This window comes from Boleophthalmus pectinirostris, unplaced genomic scaffold (genome assembly GCF_026225935.1).
Source record: "Boleophthalmus pectinirostris isolate CB_2022bp ecotype Guang Dong unplaced genomic scaffold, ASM2622593v1 HiC_scaffold_16, whole genome shotgun sequence".
Taxonomy (NCBI): Eukaryota; Metazoa; Chordata; class Actinopteri; order Gobiiformes; family Gobiidae; genus Boleophthalmus; species Boleophthalmus pectinirostris.
The window spans coordinates 13,449,385-13,467,832 of record NW_026571095.1 but is presented as its reverse complement, the minus strand read 5'-3'; the positions used below and the strand labels follow the sequence as shown (position 1 = coordinate 13,467,832).

At 37.7% G+C, this 18,448-nt stretch overlaps 4 protein-coding genes across 6 annotated transcripts; 3 read left to right on the top strand and 1 right to left on the bottom strand.

Moving 5' to 3' along the window:
- Positions 1 to 26: 26 nt before the first annotated feature.
- Positions 27 to 2,026, bottom strand: LOC110158895 (uncharacterized). Of its 2 annotated transcripts, none has more exons than XM_055151847.1 (6): positions 1,833 to 2,026; positions 1,331 to 1,495; positions 995 to 1,252; positions 544 to 642; positions 427 to 444; positions 27 to 285 (listed from the first exon to the last, which is right to left on the bottom strand). In XM_055151847.1, exons 2-6 carry the CDS (start codon positions 1,380 to 1,382, stop codon positions 200 to 202), a joined length of 513 nt encoding a protein of 170 aa, XP_055007822.1. In that variant the 5' UTR covers positions 1,383 to 1,495; positions 1,833 to 2,026; the 3' UTR covers positions 27 to 199. The 2 variants fall into 2 exon arrangements, with proteins under 2 accessions (XP_055007822.1, XP_020779105.1); XM_020923446.2 differs by having other exon boundaries at positions 1,757 to 2,025.
- An 880-nt stretch (positions 2,027 to 2,906) lies between these two features.
- Positions 2,907 to 5,803, top strand: ppp1r7 (protein phosphatase 1, regulatory (inhibitor) subunit 7). Its single transcript, XM_020922972.2, has 10 exons — positions 2,907 to 3,023; positions 3,669 to 3,764; positions 3,851 to 3,906; positions 3,976 to 4,041; positions 4,110 to 4,240; positions 4,318 to 4,480; positions 4,573 to 4,689; positions 4,768 to 4,872; positions 4,958 to 5,044; positions 5,116 to 5,803. Exons 1-10 carry the CDS (start codon positions 2,987 to 2,989, stop codon positions 5,290 to 5,292), a joined length of 1,035 nt encoding a protein of 344 aa, XP_020778631.1. The 5' UTR covers positions 2,907 to 2,986; the 3' UTR covers positions 5,293 to 5,803.
- Positions 5,804 to 7,165: 1,362 nt separating this feature from the next.
- ubxn7 (UBX domain protein 7) lies at positions 7,166 to 12,741 on the top strand. Of its 2 annotated transcripts, none has more exons than XM_020922091.2 (11): positions 7,166 to 7,276; positions 8,183 to 8,336; positions 8,467 to 8,531; positions 8,623 to 8,688; positions 8,769 to 8,881; positions 9,725 to 9,871; positions 9,958 to 10,048; positions 10,294 to 10,424; positions 10,533 to 11,031; positions 11,334 to 11,413; positions 11,488 to 12,741. In XM_020922091.2, the coding sequence occupies exons 1-11, from the start codon at positions 7,171 to 7,173 to the stop codon at positions 11,647 to 11,649; spliced, it is 1,614 nt and encodes a 537-aa protein (XP_020777750.1). In that variant the 5' UTR covers positions 7,166 to 7,170; the 3' UTR covers positions 11,650 to 12,741. The 2 variants fall into 2 exon arrangements, with proteins under 2 accessions (XP_020777750.1, XP_055007612.1); XM_055151637.1 differs by having other exon boundaries at positions 7,198 to 7,276; positions 8,145 to 8,336.
- A 1,796-nt stretch (positions 12,742 to 14,537) lies between these two features.
- On the top strand, positions 14,538 to 18,428 carry tfa (transferrin-a). The gene is made up of 17 exons (XM_055151638.1): positions 14,538 to 14,671; positions 14,761 to 14,909; positions 15,244 to 15,346; positions 15,431 to 15,631; positions 15,710 to 15,839; positions 15,922 to 15,977; positions 16,061 to 16,224; positions 16,302 to 16,446; positions 16,531 to 16,703; positions 16,773 to 16,869; positions 16,954 to 16,974; positions 17,052 to 17,216; positions 17,292 to 17,442; positions 17,510 to 17,577; positions 17,660 to 17,841; positions 17,963 to 18,152; positions 18,228 to 18,428. The coding sequence occupies exons 1-17, from the start codon at positions 14,632 to 14,634 to the stop codon at positions 18,263 to 18,265; spliced, it is 2,073 nt and encodes a 690-aa protein (XP_055007613.1). The 5' UTR covers positions 14,538 to 14,631; the 3' UTR covers positions 18,266 to 18,428.
- Positions 18,429 to 18,448: the final 20 nt, after the last annotated feature.

The window sequence follows — 18,448 nt, the reverse complement described above, 5'->3', positions numbered from 1 at the left end:
GAATAAAAGTTCAACACACAATAAAATACTATTGTACAAAATTGGTTTATTTTTCACCCAAGAGCATAAAAGGATTAACAAACATCCCTGCAATAATCCAGTAGTACAGTTAAAACAATGTGCATTGACAAAATATGAAATAAAAACCAATCTCATGACATAAAGGGATCTGTTGCCTAAATCAAAATATTATAGTACATTAGATAGTGTGGTAGTCAAATCCTTTTGTCTCAGGCGTTTCTTTTGGCATGTCTTTTGGATAATGTATAACTGATCCAATAACACCTGCAGAATAAAAGAAATGTTTCATGTTAACATCCACAGAGTCTATCTGGAAAGCATAATCTTACGGCTCGGTTATAATTTTGGGAAGAATAATTTAAGTATTATATTAGAAAGAAGACTAAAACACAGTAAATGTATTACCTCCAGGGTGCCTCAGACCTAGACAGGGAGGGAAAACACATGACCATGAGAACCCTATAGCATAATCATGTGGCATGTTGTAGTAGGGTTGAACTTAATTAAAGTGCATTTACTCACCCATTGTTTTGGAGAGACAAAGGCTGATTACAAATAGAACAGTAAAAGCCAGAATTGCCAAAATGAGGATCAGTAACTGGTGTAATGGAATGTGTGGAACTAAGAAATTTTAAAAAAAGAAAAGAAAATTAATAAAATAAACACACTAGAGAATGACACTAAACAATTTTAACAGCAAATAATAGGGGTGGTCTTATTCAGTGTTTCTCATTAGAGTTTGCTGAGACATGGTGGAAAAGGTGATCCAGTCTTAGTATAAATGCTCCTTGCTTTTATTCAATCTGTAAACAGTTTGTTTTTTGAACAGCACATTTATGTTTAGAATTTATGATACAATTTCAGAAAAGTAGAATTTATGATACAATTTCATCATAGTCTTCTCTATTAGTGGGGATCTTTCTTTCACAAATTATAGCCTACACCAAGTTATGACATATTGTTGTGTATGTACCTTGTGGCTCCTGAGTAAACTTTAATTCTTTCATTAGCTGGATGCATCCCTCTTGAAGACGTTCACTCTCGATTTTTGTTCTCTCAGCTTCTTGATCCCACTTTGCCTTCAAGACCTGTGCTTGTGGCCCCTGGGCTGTCCAAGTATCAGAAGACTCCAGGCTAAGATGAACCTTCCCATCTAAAAACACTCTGTCCGTCCAATGCAGCTCAGACCCCTCCAGAATGCAGTCACGGGATCGAAGCACAGTATGGTTTCCTTGGGAGCAAGGTACGCTAATCTTTAGTTCAGTGCTCTTCATGATAATGCAATACAGCCGTCTCATAGCATACTTACTTAGTTCTGCTGTCTGATTGACACCACTAAATGGAAGAGCTGCATCAGCCATACTCTGGATAATGTTGTTGATTTCCTGGCTTAGTCCCGTGAATGCAACTCCGTTGAGCAAAACCTGTTGTATGTATGGATGAGCGCCCACCTGGACCTGAACTATGACAGTATCTAAATAAAGAAAACACCATCAACATAGTAAAAGAATGCAGGTTACGAGCAGGTTAACAAAAATAACGCATATTTGCATAACCATAGCTATAAGAATGAACCATATTTATAACCTGCTGTGTTGATACAGCAAACAGAAACGAAAACACATACCCATCGCCAATATATGTCTATTGGTAATACAATTAAATCACACGCACGCTGCCTTTTTTTTTTTCGAAAACTACATAAAGTGGCGGCAAGTAATACACAATACATTACCTATTGGAGTAGTAAAGCAAAGTGTTAAACGGCATAATGACAACACAAACACGCAGCAAAGAAATGTCATGTTTACATCCGCGACGAGAGCAGGGACCCTCCCACAGTCGAAGCGCTTCACTCGACGTTGCCTATTTTAGACAAAATCTTATGCCATTTTAGCAAAACGGAGCAGCGACTGCATCTCAAAGTCAGTTACACAACACTTTCTCCAAAGAAACTGTGATGCTAAACGTTCGCTTGGACGAAAGTTAAAATGTACACACAGCTCTCACCTGATTGGCTACTGTAGACGGCACGTGGATTGGGAGGTCCTTGGCAGACGATTTGAGCTTAACCATAAGCCTGACCATAGACTATACACATAAATGGCCTGACTTAGGTTAAGGCCATAGTATTAACCATGATGTGGGGTTGAGGTTGACTTTATTATTATGTGGCGAAGATGAAAGGATGGATCTATACATTCATGGATAATATCCATTGAAAAGGATGTGCGCAGAAATTAAATAAGTCCGTTTTTCTTGTAGCTGATATTGTCTTGAACTGTTTTGTTCTGTTTAAGATTATGACTTTTGTTATCTTTCATCTTAGCATTTATATGTGGTAGGATAGAAGCATGTGTAAGAAACATTATGACGTATCACATAGGCCTGCATGCTGTCTAACTAAAATAATGATAGATAGCATGTAGACAGTGCAAAAAACAAAAAATCAAAAACAAAACAAAACAAAACAAAAAAACTTTAGTGTGTCTGTGCAAGTGCGTTTCATCAAGTAATCATGTAAACTAGATTCCTGCAGGAATGGATGGGTGGGGTAGGCGTGCCTGCTGTTTAAAATGTTCTAGGCTGGACAATTCTTATCTATTCCAATCATGGACGTGCTTACAGATGTTTATTGATTGTGTGAAGTATGTAATTTAGATAATTTTCATAAAGGAAACTAATTAATGGACGAATAAATATATCAATTTATGGGTCTGTGAAAGCCTATTTAAACTTTGGGAAGTAAGGGGTCTGTTGCCTTTATCGTAAAAAGATGCCCTTGGAAGTTAGGGTCAGTCATTCGATTGTCATTAGATTTAAAAATAAAAATCCTCATAATTGTGCATAGATCCCCTTCATGGACAGCTCCCATGACACCTGCGTGCAGCGCCCCCTAGCGTGCCAAAGGCGGAGTGCTCGCAGCGGATTGGCTGAGCGGTCGTCGTCGGTGTTTACAGGAAACATGGCCTCCTTGTCTGTTGGTGAGCAAGAAATGGAAGGTAAGTGCATCTTGGGTGGTTCGTGGTGTAGACTAGTAGCGGACATGTTTGAAGGGCATGTATCATAAAATCTGTCTTGTTTAATCTGGGATCTTTAGTCGATGCGTTTTCGACTTTGGTTCAAGCTTCTGTAACCCGCTTTCCATAGATGAAAGCTATTGCAGGCTAACAACAATCATAACGCTAACGCATCCAGGCAGCCTTATTCAGTGTATTTGTTTAGTCAAAATTACACTCTACAGCCACATGTGCTTCAATGTTACAAGAAGGATTAACATAAAACATGAAATCGCCCCGTTAGTGGTGAATATTTGACTCGTGAAGGAGGAAGTTTAGCTATCAACGCTAAGAAATAGCTAGCAGCTTTAATGGTATATATTTTTTATGTTATTGCTCTTCATCAGCAAAAGCGTTACATTTGTGTGCAAAAGGAAAACATGTAGCTGTTACTGTCTTCCTGCTGACAGGCAAGCACAACCAATGCCCCATATATGATATCCTCGCCTTCATGCAAGAAGAGGGCGGGGTGCACGTGCGATAGGCATCGTACTACACAAGCAGTAGCTGCTGTCACTGGTCTTACCTGTAATCAAATGCAATCAAGACGAGGCGAAGCTAAAATAATATATTTTCTGCTAAATTTAGTGGACCGGAGAGGGGAGTCTGAAGAATCTGGAGATGACGAAACCAGGCGGAAGAGCATCAATGGTGATGTGGACCCCAATCAGCCCTCTTCCACAAGTAATGCCATGCTGCATTTAGACCTGCATTTATGCACCGGGTAATAGACATGAGCACATTGTAATATGCATTTTCTTTTATTCTAGGTAAAGAGGAGTCTCCCGTTGACATGGACACTATCACTTTGGACCCTGAGGAGGAGGTGCTTATATTTGAACTGTGACAAACATGATTTTCATAAGCTGGGCTAACTTATTATATTTCTTTCTAGGATGTTGATCTTGTGCACTGTCGAATTGGAAAAATTGAAGGATTGGAAGTTCTACAGAAAGCTAAAGTACAAAGAAATAATGGCAACAATAACATGAACACAAATTCATGTAATACTTTTTTTTTCAATTACAGACCCTTTCCTTGCGACAGAATCTCATTAAAAAGATTGAAAATCTTGACAGCTTAAAGTCACTGCGAGAGTTAGATCTTTATGACAATCAAATCCGCAAACTGGAAAACCTGAACAGCCTCATAGAGTTGGAGTAAGTTTGGACATGAGCCATCCAGAATACTCATTTTACTCTTTACTATTATAACATTCCTACTGTCTCATCCACAGACAACTTGATGTGTCTTTCAATGTTTTAAGAAAAATAGAAGGTTTGGAGCAGTTAACTCGGCTGAAGAAACTTTTTTTGCTTCACAACAAAATTGGCAGTATTGCAAACTTGGATCACTTTGCATGCCTTGAAATGTTAGAGCTGGGATCTAATCGCATACGGGTAATAACTTTCTAGTAATCAATCTGTGGCTCTGTCTGTTATTCTCACTGAGCATTCATATTATACAGTATGTATAACTTTGTTGTTTTCAGGTCATAGAGAACCTTGATTCACTTTCATCCTTGCAAAGTTTATTTCTTGGAACTAATAAAATTACGAAACTTCAGAACCTTGAGGGCTTACATAACCTGACAGTTTTAAGTATTCAGGTACACATCTTTTTTAAATAACATTCTCAGATTTTTGTGGTGCTGTGTGTTGCCATACTAATTTAAATGTATTCCCAGAGTAACAGGATTACTAAAATTGAAGGGCTCCAGAACCTTGTTAGCCTGAAAGAGCTATATCTGAGCCACAATGGCATTGAAGTCATTGAGGGATTAGAAAATAATGTAAGCTATTTATAATAAATGCTTCCCCAGTAAACTAATAGTACAATATTTGTACCTAAAAATGCATGGTTACTTATCTTTACAGAAAAAACTTACAACACTGGATATAGCTGCCAATCGAGTGAAAAGGATTGAAAACATCAGCCATTTGACAGAACTGCAAGAGTTTTGGGTATGTAATAAAGACACAATACCTGTAATTAAAATAAATTATGTATCTGAGCGTGTACATTCTTTTTCCAGATGAATGATAATCAGATAGAAAACTGGTCTGATCTTGATGAGCTAAAAAATGCCAAGGCTCTGGAGACAGTTTATCTGGAAAGAAACCCATTACAGAAGGATCCACAGTACAGGAGAAAGATTATGTTGGCACTTCCCAGCGTTCGCCAGATTGATGCAACATTTATCCGCTTCTAAACTCCAACATGAATTCACCCTCCAATGTAACGCCTGCCCGAACTACAAAACACACACTTTTTTTTAAAATCACGAATCATATCTTCAGCACTTCCTACAGATGTACAATTCATTCCTTGCTTTCTCCCACGGTGTACTAAGCATACATCTTTGCATGTATGTATGTTCCCACTCATGCTGTCACCTGTACTATTGTGTGGAAGTGTATTTAAAATGGATGTTCAAAGTGGCATATCAAATCACCTATTTTCATTTCCCTACAATACACATTTGAATTTTTGTTTTGCATGTTGATAAAAAACAATACCCAATCTGTATGAGCAATTATATACTGGCCACTAAGTAAAAAGATAAATCAGCACAATAGTCCCAATATAAAATGTATACAATAGGTGCCAATTTATATTTTTTCAGTGCTTTGAGTGACTTGGTTTGGATTGATACTAATATGGATAAGAACCCTTGATATTAAACAGTCTGAATCATTAATAAAACATTCTTAACATTTTAATCCAATGCATGTCATTTAACTGTAATTAAAACAACTTAAATTTCTGTCATAATTTACAGTCTTAATTTTGAAATCAAAGCTTATCAGCAGGATGTTTATAAACCAGGTTACTGGTACAGCATTATTGTAAATAGTTAGTGTACAATTGTTCTTACATTACCTATTACTTAACACAACACATTCATAATTATCACTAGTAATATAATTTAGAACAGGGGTGTCCAAACTACGGCAGGGGCCAAATTGACCATATTGACCACCAGTCTATGGCCCTCTCCCTGTATATGTTTAAGTATGTCCTACATTTTAAAAAAGTTTGGACACACCTGAATTATCAACTTAATCATGATAAATGTAATATTTATGTTTAAATTTATGTTTTTTGCATCAATGCATTTATAGTTAAAACAATTTAACAGCTTTTCATGAAATGTTTCACCTCAGGGTTTAGTAACCATTTGTTGAGGATCAAATTATTCATCTTGATTGTCATATTTTATTTAAGGTAAAAATATTTCTTACCATTTTTGCTCCCTAATTAATTATCAAGTTGAATTTGTTTGAATTTTGTTTATGTTTATAAAGTATTGTTTTATATATCTATCTATATCTATCTATCTATCTATACATACATACATACATACATATATATGTATATATATATGTGTGTGTATGTATATATATAATGTTTATTATGTAAATGGAACTCTTGATCACTTCTGTCAGTGCTTTCATCACCACTCTGTAAAATTAGAACTGCGTTAAGTTAAAGGTGCACTATGTAACTTGTGTGGAGCCCGCCATCTGCTTGTCTCCATGGCTATGTTGTTGTCACTTGGTTTGGTAGCGTTCATGAAGATACATAAGTTCAATGCTATGCTTTGGAACATTCCAGGCAAAGCAATAACATATCCAAGGAAACAAGCAGGCAGCATACGCCAGAAAGGTTACATTGTACATAATGTTGTCCAAATTAAAATAAAAATTCAAAATAGCCTTTAATACCTAGTTATCAAGCCAAGCCCACTGGTTTTAACAGGGTTGAAATTATTTTGGAAATGAATGTATTATGCAAATAAAATCACATCACTTACCACAAGAGTTTTTATTTTAGACATTTACTAACCAACAGCAACAAATTCTGGCACACGTGATTTCTCAATTTCAGGTTTTCAAGACAAATATCGCTTAGTGTATCGCCTATGTATTTTTTATTTTTTTTCTTTTGGTCCAGTTCAATCTAGATATGAATGCAGGCTGCATGAGATTGGCAGAGAACTGCATTACCCACAGTGCAATGTCAAGTTTGGTGACGCACGGGGGCTCGCCAGGCTTGCGCGCCAGGCAGGAACAGGTCTGCAAAACGCATGCGCCACATTTATGTTGTTGTTTGTGGCGGTAAGATGGCGGCGCTCGGAGACAACTCAGCTCCGGGGATGAACGGGTTAATACAACAATTCACAGCAATAACAGGTATAAAGAAATTATATTTAAGCGTTTGAGTTATTAGGTATGTTTGGGATATGTTATAGCAGCAGTCCCTTTTGAGAAACGGCCATAATATTGTAGCGTAGAAGGAAGAAAACGACCGTCAAGAATTGCTCCAGCCCCTGCGCTGTCAGTGCTTGCACAAGGAAAAAGCAGTACCACTTATCTGCTAAAGTCGTATTTAAAAGTCAGTAATGCGCCTCTAAAGTCCTATTTGTTAACAGTTCTCCCAAACTGCATATATAAGGGGGTTCTATAGTTTGCATACTCTGGTTAGATGTGGTCTCTCGGTGGACATGTCTCTTTGCTCATTCTGGCTGCATGTTGTTTGATTCACTGGAATGGACGTCGGTAGTGGAGCTTTCGCCTCTTCAGCGGGGCTCCTGTCAGCCTCACTCTGGCAGAGTTGTGGTGGAGCAGAGTGTTGGGGCATGCACTTTTCGTTCAGTTAACACTTTATCCAACCCTGGGCACTTTGGATGTTTGTAGTATGTGTTTCGGTGGCATTTTTCTAATGGGAAAACAGAAGAAAGGCAGAATTAGTTGGATCTGCTGCTGGACTTAGAAAGTGAAACGGACATGCGCAGTACGTGTAAAGAGATGCCATTCGCCGAGGCTGAGCAACTCTACATTTTAGCACTGTGCGTAGAAAGGGCAATGCGTTATGTTTTTTTTTTTTATATATTTGTCAAATACAAAAATATGTCTTATTTATTTTAAGGTCGAAATGTAACTAACAGACAACTTGAGTTCAGCAATTTCAGAAGGCCTTTTTGTTTTATCATGCAATAATAAAGACTGAAATGCATTCTAAGTTTTTTTTTATTTTTTTTTTAATATATAATATATACAGAGTTATTGCTTGAAAGACAACCCTTCAAACTATTACAGGGGCCACAGAGAGTGTGGGAAAACATATGCTGGAAGCATGCAACAACAACCTGGAGATGGCAGTGACTATGTTTCTGGATGGAGGGGGAATAGCAGAGGAGCCCAGCACTAGTTCCAGCGCTACAGCCTCGAGCAGTAGAGCTCCTCCAACTGAGTAAGATGTGTTTTTGATCTTATAAAAGGAGGCATAGCTACTACACGCTGACTTAGGTCTGTTGCACTTGCATTGTACCAAAATGTCAGTCATTGATCATTGTTATTGTTAATTTTGTTTTTGTTAATAGTGAAGTAAGAGCTCCAATACCCCAAAAGCAGGAAATCTTGGTTGAACCAGAGCCATTATTTGGAGGTATTTTGGCACTGTATTTTTTTTTTTTTATATAAATTTCTGTTAAATAAATTAAAAATCATCTTTTAAAATTATGTTTGTTTTTCTATAGTGCCAAAGCGAAGACGACCTGCCCGTTCAATATTTGATGGCTTTCGTGATTTCCAAACAGAAACAAGTGAGTAAACATATTTTATTTTCTTTGTAAAATTGCTGCAAGCAATGGCATTATACTGAGAACACTGTTTCCGATATTAGTACGCCAGGAGCAGGAGCTGAGAAATGGTGGAGCAGTAGACAAGAAACTTAGCACCCTGGCAGACCTTTTCCGTCCGCCCATTGAACTCATGCACAAAGGAAGCTTTGAAACAGTAAGGAACCATTTACTCACAATTTTATACCATTCTGTTCATCTGGTGGATTTAGTACTTTTATTGACATTTAAAGGTGCATTGTGTAACTTTTCTGGTGAAGGCTCTACTTCTTTGAAGAAATGTTATTGCTTTGCCTGCAATGTTAAGTTCTCTATGTCCATGGAATCAAATGACTCCATCAGGATGGCTAGCTACGGGTCAGATCTGTGGAGAGGTGATCTCGCTCACTGTAAAAATGCATGTTTTTCAGTATAATGCCTGTAGTTGAATAAATGCAAGTTCAGAAGGTAAGCTTAATGCCATACTGTGGAACACTCCAGACAAAGCAATAGGCTCTATTCATGCTTACGTCACAAACCAGGAAGACGTTTGGAAAGATGCGATTACAACTTCCCAGGTTTCTTCATTTAAATGTCATTGTAGTGTTCTGTTATGTTTGGCTAATCAACAGTTACAACCATACCTCATTTTTCATAATTTCCTCACTGGCACACAACTCTGGGTACATGTGATTAGAAGAGATGAGGCACCAAATTCAAGATTATTCCAAAACGGCACATACCTATGCAGTCTTCATTTTACTGCTGATCATTTACTTCAGTGGGTTTGAACACAGTCAGTCGGCGAGCCCAGTGTCGTTAACTACACTGGAAGTTGGAATCTCATCTTTCCAAACGTCTTCTTGGTTTGTGATGTAACAAGAACAGAGCCTATAACATGTCTATGAAGATAAGCAGGTGTAAGACCCCACCTCCCAACAAAAATGTTAGATAGTACACCTTTAAGATAGCAACAGTTAGATTATACACTGGCTTTAAATAATAATATATTTCCATACAGGCAAAGGACTGTGGACAGCTGGAGAATAAGTGGCTTATGATAAACATTCAAAATGTTCAAGACTTTGCTTGCCAGTGCTTGAACAGAGATGTTTGGAGCAATGACGCTGTGAAGACCATCATCAGAGAGCATTTTATATTTTGGCAGGCAAGTCCCATGAATGAACATTTCCATTGTTATATAATAAACCATGTAAGAAAATGATCATCTTGTAATACTCTTGTCCATTATAGGTCTATCATGATAGTGAAGAAGGACAAAGATATATCCAATTTTATAAGCTAAACAAGTTTCCTTATATTTCAATCTTAGATCCACGTACAGGTGAGTTGTTAGATTTTGTTATAATTTTTATGTTCTAATATATGTTGCTAAAATAACCAAAAAACAATAATCGATTTGTAATCAAATAATTCAGTACAAGCTAATGTCCTTGTACTTGATGATCTAAAGCACTAATTAGTTTTTCACCAGTAAAGCCATCCTGTATAAAAACTGTGCCAATATCTCTGATCATTATGAGGAAGAAAACAGTGAGATGTTATTTGACAAGGTGTGTGTTTCCTCAGGCCAGAAGATGGTGGAATGGAACCAGTTAGATGTGTCATCTTTTCTGGAGCAGGCGACAGGCTTTCTTGCTGAACATGGGCAGTTAGACGGCCCATCCTGCCCTGCCCCTCCTGCAAAAAGAGCACGCTCAGTGAGTTACTATTATTGCTGTTGTGTTTAGTATATGATAATACATCTACCCTTGCTGTCTAACAATATAAACAAACACATTAAGTAACCGTAGCATTTGCTTATGCAGGAGAGCTTGATCGATGCCAGTGAGGATAGTCAGTTGGAGGCAGCAATACGTGCATCGTTACAGGAGACTCATTATGAGTCTTCAAATGTCCCAGACGCATCAGACTCCCTGAGATCTGATGAAGATTCAGAAGCTGAACCTTTCTCTGACAGCGAGGGGCCCATCTCTGTGGACGGTTCAGATGGTGAACTGCCTGAGCCCCAAGAAGAGAGAGGTCCTTCCACTAAGCATGCCTCAGCTCCGACCTCTGTCCCACAGCGATTGCATCGTGATAGTTCCCCTTCATGTCACAGAAAGTCCCCATACAAAGAGAACAACCAGAGTCACAAGAAAGAGGAGAGTAAAAAGAATCATCTGGAGACTCCAACTAACAGTGGACTTCATCCTCAGGCTGAGGTAGATTCTAAGAGTGACCACTGTACCAAAGCATCCAAAAGTGATGGACCTTGCAAAAAAAGCACTTCCAAATCCAGCGACATTGACTGCCCTGATGATAATGGTAAGATAACTGAACTAAATGTGCTTTACCAGTGACAAAGTTAGTTTTCAGTAAGAAACAGTGTATAATATGCACTGCCTTTATATCCATTTATGGATTTTGTGCAAATCATTACTTCCTGATTTGAAGGATTTGCCATGGCAGTGGTCCTCTGTTGTTATAGCAATAATACAATTCAAAGGGAAAAAGTTCTCACCAAATCCTTCAAATCAGGAAGGAATCATTTGCTTGAAACCTATAAATACAGGGACAATGACTACACATCAGAAGTACTTTCTAAAGCTTTTACGCTATCTTTTTAGGTCCTAAAGCCAGATTGATGCTACGTTACCCAGATGGTCAAAAAGAACAGATTTCATTGTCTTCAAAAGCAAAACTTCTGGTGAGAGATTGCTGTAATTCTTAACCTGAGAAATGAAATGCCTTTCATTCTAGTAACAGGTTTTCTCTTTCTAGGCATTGGTAAAACATGTGCAGTCAAAGGGCTACCCCAATGAACGCTTTGAACTTGTCACCAACTTCCCAAGAAGAAAGCTCGCCCATTTGGACTATGACATCACTCTGCAGGAGGCGGGGCTATGTCCACAGGAGACTGTATTTGTCCAGGAGAGGAATTAACCTTCAAAAGGCTCACCTCTGCTTGTTTTTTTTTCTGCTAGACCTCACCGTTTCACCAATGATCTGGGACAATGATTCTGGCTGTTGTCCAAGATCAAAATTTTTGTGGAATGAATGAAAGATGTGCTACTTCAATCAAATATTGACATCTCAACTGTCCTTTTAGGGCCCTTAATTTTGTCAGTTACATGATGATGACAGCATTATTGAAATTCACTTTTATATTCTGACCCACTTAACAATTTTCTTCAAAGAAAGACAGAACAGAATATAAGTTTCTAAAAGTATAGCACATGTGTACAGTCGAAGTGGTTCTGTAACGTTGGATGAGACACCACGGACTAATGAAGACGTACAGTATGTTCCAACAATGGATATTACAAGACAGACTTTATTTTCTTGCTATCCTGTCATTTCTTTGGGCAGGCAAAGGGAATTTTCTTAATTTGAACCAGTTTGGAAAAAATGATTTTATTCAAATACAAATTTCAACCATACATCATGTTTGGGATGTTATCACACGTAGAACTTAAGGACTTTTTTTTTATAAAGTTGGATCAGACGGATTAGGACATGGTCTTCAAGTTGTGACTTTGAAAGGGTAGGAAGTTCATCTCCTAAATCGGACCTAGACTCTACACTGAGATGGCTTGGTGAGACAGATAATTGGCTGTTGTAAATGTGTTTTTTTATATGCTGCCAAGAAAGTATGCTGATGTAAAATATACCCACCAAAATATGGGACATTGGTGTTTTGGTACTTATTGATTCTTCAACATTTGTTAATTGAATTTCGGTTACATAAATGGCACACACTGAAAGATATAGTAGTGTAGGTGTTTTTTACGTTACGTTTTACTCTAAATTTTACATTTTAATGTAGGGTTGGGCGATAAAATGATTCATGTGACAATTTTTTGTGATATTGTCAAATTGTGATTCAGTTCTTCTCTGTTTATAAAGTACACAAATTGTGATAAATTGTAATATGGCATATCGCCCACCCCTATTTTAATGTGATTTGAAATACTTCACAAGAAAAATATATATTTTTGTATTCTGATAAATAAATTCACCATTCTTTACATAAAATATTTTCTATTGAAATTTTGCTCTTCACTAAACCTGGAATGAGGGTCCATTTAAAAATGTCTCTACAGGGCAATGGTCAGAGGTGATCGAAAAGTTCTTGCAGCTGTACAAACATGATGACTTGAATATACAAATTTGCTCACAAAGAAGTGTTGTTTTGTAATAGTTGTGCAAGGAGCAATACAAATAAACATTTAGTAATATTTTACAAAAAAAATTAATTCAGAAACCAAAAACAGTTCTAATAACACTAGTAACTTGTAATGCTTTATGATGTGTAAAGAAAGGTGTCAGTGAGGCTAAGAGACTTGGGCAGTTTTTTTTAATGTTGCATAATGACACCGACCCCTGTACTTCTCAGAAAGACATCAATGAAAGTTAATGAATAATCTTTTGGGCATTTCAGGGGAAGCTAATTTTTAGATACCTTATTGAATTACAACTGTATAAAGTGTCAAATTAAATTGAAAATTTGACAAAAATTTATGGAGAACATCTGACATTATAAAAAGGACTTTTCACCAGACACCATGTTTTTTCACCTAGGATGGGTCTCATTCACTATCCATAGTCTTTTTCTGCACTATTTAAATATACTTTTCTGTTGTAAAGCATGTCATTATTTTATTCAGTTGCTTGTTGTTTCTTCTTGGTTAATCTTTTACTTAGGTATGAGATGCTATTGAGGAATCTGCAGTTCAGAATAGTTGGACATTTAGGAACTGTCACACTGATGGTGTCCTTACTGTTTTTGCCTCATCAACACTGTACACTAGTGAGGAAAAAGCACCCATTATTGACATACTTTATCTGTTCAAATCAATAATACAGACTCAGACATTCAGGCTAAACCAACATCACATATAGGAAGCAAATTGAGGTAATGATAAGGACAAAACAGACTGATACTCAACAATATGAACTCAACAATGGAGTTATTTTGAAATGCAACCTAGTTTGAATCCTGACAAAGAACTATAATATAATATTTGAATATGTCAGTGATAAGATAATGTCTGCATGGTGTTTACCTGTTACTAGAAGACAGATAAGGTCAGGCTTAGGTCACTCTATAGGTCATCAAGTGTGACTATATTACTACTTGAACCCTTGGAACTCTTCAAGTTGCGCTGTGTAACTTTTTAGGTGGAGGGTCCGTCACCTGCTTGTTTCTATGGATATGTCATTGCGTTGTGTGGAATGTTCCACAGTGAGACATTCAACAGCTCAATTTTACATTTATTCGATTGCAGGTGGTTTTATAGCTCAAAAATGACTGTAAGCGGTATTGCCTCTCCACAGATCTGACCTGTAAGGTTCAATACCTTACTGTGAAACATTCCAGACAAAGCAATAACATATGCATGGAGAAAAGCATCTGACAGACCCTCCACCAGAAAAGTTACACAATGCAACTCTAAAATGTGTTATTATTAACAGCAATTAATTATGTGATTTATAAATCAATATGATATACGTAAGCCCTTGTATTGGGCAATATTTACAGTTTAAACATCACACAGTGTGTTTGTGTTAACTATGTCTGCATATAAAAAAAATATATATGTTTCTGTTACAATTTTTTCCAAGTATTAGTAAGTGGAAATTATCATATCATGTTTTAACAGCACATTTTAGTTCAAAGATTAATGACATGATTACATTCTGGTGGTAATATAAATGATAGTAGTTGAATGTTCTTGATGGAGTAATTTGGAACTATCCGAGTGCAAGCACTAAGGTACAAAGGTGCACTTGTGCAGCAGCATTAGGAAACTCGAGTAAACGCTGACCTTTTTCCCTTTTTTTCAGTTCAATGAGGGACTGTCTATAAAAGCCTTTCCCACTGTCTCCTCTCTGCTCTGCTGACCTGGAGACCCCGCGGCCAACATGAAGCTTCTCCTACTTACAGCCTTTCTAGGCTGTCTGGGTAATATGATTTTTTTTACCAATCGACTGATGTATTATTCCAGAATATTAAATGTTCTAAAATGCTCTTTTTAATTTTTATACGTACAGCTACAGTTTTTGCAAACGCCCCTCCAACAGTCAAGTGGTGTGTCATCTCGGACCTAGAATTAACGAAATGTCAGGACCTACAGAAAAGCTCACCTGTTTTCTCCTGTGTCAGAAGAGATACCCCCCTTGCATGCATAATGGCTATTAAGGTAATGATATGGTCAGCGTAGTGTGGGCTTGGAAGTATTTCTGCTGGTAGTTGTGATAGGTTTTTGGTTAAGCTTGTCTTGGGCCATATTAAATCAATTCAGCAATGTGCAATAATGTGACAAAAATGGAAAAGCCATTTTGGCAATTATCTGTAGCACTTTGGAGGACTTAAAACACTTAACTCTATGTTTAACTATGTGTAAGCAATATGGCTTTATAGGGATGAAGATGGTTACATTAGATTTGGTGTCAAATCATACAATGCTATACGTCTCATAATTATATTTTGGTACCATAATTAACTTTGGCAACATCATGTGTTAATTCTAACAGGCTGGTGAGGCAGATGCCATTACTCTGAGTGGTGAGGACATTTACACAGCTGGACTGATAAATTATGATTTGGTCCCCATCATTGCTGAGGCATACATGGGTGGTAAGTTTTTACTTGTTGTTCACTGTTACAGTCACTGTCACTAATAAAACCAAATTTCTAATATCAGTTCCATCTACCCCATAGCCAATCATGATGCATGCTTCTACAGTGTAGCTGTGGTAAAGAAGGACAGTACAAGTCAATTTGGCTTGAGAGACCTTAGGGGAAGGAAATCGTGCCACTCTGCTCTGGGAGACTCTGAGGGCTGGAACCTTCCAATTGGTACTCTGATAAGTAATGATGTGATCCCTTGGGAAGGTACTGATGACAGACCTCTACTCCAAGGTAATACCACAGAAGAAAACTATATATATTGCACTTAACACTGAAGGGCCTGGCATCCTTAATTCTCTTATTTCTCAGGTGTGAGCGAGTTCTTCAGTGCCAGCTGTGTCCCTGGTGCTCAAGGATATCAAAATCTCTGCCAGCTTTGCAAAGGGGACTGCTCACAGTCCACAGGCAATGAATACTTTGGTGATGCTGGAGCCTTTAAGTTAGTATAATCATCACTTTTAGCCATTACGCTAGTATTTTAAGAAATTTATGTGACCAGAAATACTTGGTGTACTCAACAGATGTTTGGCAGACGGTGCAGGAGAGGTGGCCTTTATGAACCCTACAGAAATTCCAGGTAAGAAGACCAATAACAAAAGAGATGGGTCACTGAAGTATTATATGAAATGTGCTTAACTTTTAACAATGTTCATTTTGAAGCATCTGAGAAAAACAACTATGAGCTGCTATGCCAAGACAACACCAGGCAAGCCGTCAGCAACTACCTAACATGCAATCTTGGAAGACAACCAGCACGTGCCGTTGTCACCCGCAAAGATAAAGTATTAGCTGAATTGATTTGGACAAGCCTTACATCTGTTCGCGTAAGAGATATAAAAGAATAATTTCCAAATAGCAACTATATAATAATAAAACTATAATATAATTGACTTTCTTTTAGGGTTTTAACTTGTTCATATCTGCAAGATACGGGGGCAAAAACTTGATGTTCACTGACACAGCAACAAAGCTTCAACAAGTTCCCCCAGATACAGACTCCTTCCTGTATCTTGGTGCTGAATACATAAGTAAGATCAGCTCCCTCATCAAAGGTACACTTTAATTGTCCTTGTACTATACTGTCAGATAAAAAGCTTCTAGTCTTTGCTTGATGCCTAGATTGACTTTTCAGACTCACGTCACCCCCAGTCTCCAGTCTGCTGTGAGATGGTGCGCTGTTGGACACCCAGAGCTTGCTAAATGTGACTTGTGGAATGGCAACAGTTATAAACCCGATTCCGACTCCAATGCTATTGAATGCCAGTCTGCTTCAACAGTGGAAGAATGTTTCAAGAAAATTATGGTATAACACATGACAAAATCCTTTATGCTGATGTTTTGTTTTGCTCTGACAGTCTTTTTCTGTCTGTAGCGTCAAGAAGCTGATGCAATAGCAGTAGATGGTGGGCAGGTGTATACAGCAGGGAAATGTGGTTTGGTTCCAGTCATGGTAGAACAGTACGATGAAGGTTTGTACAATATATATGGACAAAATAAAACTGTTAAGGCAAAGAATAATAATAATAATAAAAACATATTTTTCAACTTCACAGCTAAATGTAGCAATTCTGGAGGTACTGTATTTTCTTAGCATTTAACATGTCTGAGGTATCTCTTTTCTTGTGTACTAGTTGTATTTTTTGTGTTATAGGGTCAGCATCCTCTTATTATTCTGTGGCTGTGGTTAAGAGGGGCTCAGGAGTAACCTGGGCAAACCTTAAAGGAAAGAGATCTTGTCACACTGGCATCGGCCGCACAGCAGGTTGGAATATCCCCGTGGGCATTGTCCACAAACAAACAAATAACTGTGACTTCAGTAAGTACAAGAAACACTAACTTTAAATACTACGGGCTAGTGATTTAATAACTGTATTTTTTGTCTCTTTGTTAGGCACATTCTTTAGTAGTGGGTGTGCCCCTGGAGCACCCTCTGACTCTGTATTTTGCCGGCAGTGTAAAGGCAGTGGAAAGGCTGTTGGAGATGAGGCAAAATGCAGCCCCAGTCAAGAAGAGCAGTATTATGGCTATGCTGGGGCTTTTAGGTAAGAGAAGGTGTGGGTTGTAAGTTGGTGTATTACTCACCACTAAGCATTTATTCTGGTTTTGTAGATGTCTTGTGGAAGATGCCGGTGATGTGGCTTTCATCAAACACACAATTGTTGGGGAAAACACAAATGGTAAAATTTCAACCGATTTGAAACTGACCTATTTTACAACCCTGAAAGATGAAAATCATTTTTTAAATATATATATTTGAAGGAAATGGTCCTGACTGGGCAAAGGATTTGAGATCTGACGACTTCCAGCTGATCTGTCCTGGGAAGGATCCAATGCCAATTAGTGATTATGAACAATGCCACTTGGCAAAAGTGCCTGCACATGCTGTGGTTACAAGGCCTGAAATGCGAACTAAAGTAGTCAAGACTCTCGTGGATCAACAGGTTCTGATTTTTAGTATTAGCATGTAATTTTAGAAGGTGTATTGTTTATTTAATAGAAGATACACCTTCAAACAAAGGAGCCTGTAAAACGTGTATGAATGGCTATGATTCTATTTTACAGGATAGATTTGGTGTACATGGCAGTGATGATAAATTCAGGATGTTTCAGTCAGAGGGAGGAAAGAACCTTCTCTTTAAAGACTCCACCAGGTGTCTCCAGGAGATACAAGCCAAATCATATGACACCTTTTTGGGGGAAGAATACATGACTGCCATGGACTCACTCAGGCAATGCACTGCAAATACCCCAGGTAAGATCAAACCACTCACTAAAAATGATAGCTTGTTGCTGTGTTTCATGTGTTTTTGATTTTCCTTCCTGATAGATCTGGAGAAATCTTGCACTTTCCAAACTTGTCAATAAAATCATTTGGGAATGTTTTCCAAAAGATTCTGCCCACTCTCGTGCATTTCTGCAAAAAGACTGCCAAAACATCTACAATTTAATGTAACAGAAAATGTTGTTGCTGAGTGTATTGTTTTTCTTTGTAATTTCTCAAATAAAATATAAATGGGCAACAGTAAAATGTGACTTCAAACTTTTTTT

Bases quoted from the DNA above. Each gene is read 5' to 3' on its own strand.
- LOC110158895 (XM_020923446.2), bottom strand. From the start codon at position 1,826: ATGACATTTCTTTGCTGCGTGTTTGTGTTGTCATTATGCCGTTTAACA. The intron at 1,253-1,330 runs GTAAGTATGCTA...CTTGCTCCCAAG, and splicing joins CAATCAGACAGCAGAACTAA to GAAACCATACTGTGCTTCGA. The intron at 643-994 runs GTACATACACAA...AAAATTTCTTAG, and splicing joins GTTTACTCAGGAGCCACAAG to TTCCACACATTCCATTACAC.
- ppp1r7 (XM_020922972.2), top strand. From the start codon at position 2,987: ATGGCCTCCTTGTCTGTTGGTGAGCAAGAAATGGAAG. The intron at 4,241-4,317 runs GTAAGTTTGGAC...TCTCATCCACAG, and splicing joins AACAGCCTCATAGAGTTGGA to ACAACTTGATGTGTCTTTCA. The intron at 5,045-5,115 runs GTATGTAATAAA...TTCTTTTTCCAG, and splicing joins CAGAACTGCAAGAGTTTTGG to ATGAATGATAATCAGATAGA.
- ubxn7 (XM_020922091.2), top strand. From the start codon at position 7,171: ATGCGCCACATTTATGTTGTTGTTTGTGGCGGTAAGATGGCGGCGCTC. The intron at 8,337-8,466 runs GTAAGATGTGTT...TTTTGTTAATAG, and splicing joins AGTAGAGCTCCTCCAACTGA to TGAAGTAAGAGCTCCAATAC. The intron at 8,532-8,622 runs GTATTTTGGCAC...GTTTTTCTATAG, and splicing joins ACCAGAGCCATTATTTGGAG to TGCCAAAGCGAAGACGACCT.
- tfa (XM_055151638.1), top strand. From the start codon at position 14,632: ATGAAGCTTCTCCTACTTACAGCCTTTCTAGGCTGTCTGG. The intron at 15,978-16,060 runs GTAAGAAGACCA...TTCATTTTGAAG, and splicing joins GAACCCTACAGAAATTCCAG to CATCTGAGAAAAACAACTAT. The intron at 17,217-17,291 runs GTAAGTACAAGA...TCTCTTTGTTAG, and splicing joins AACAAATAACTGTGACTTCA to GCACATTCTTTAGTAGTGGG.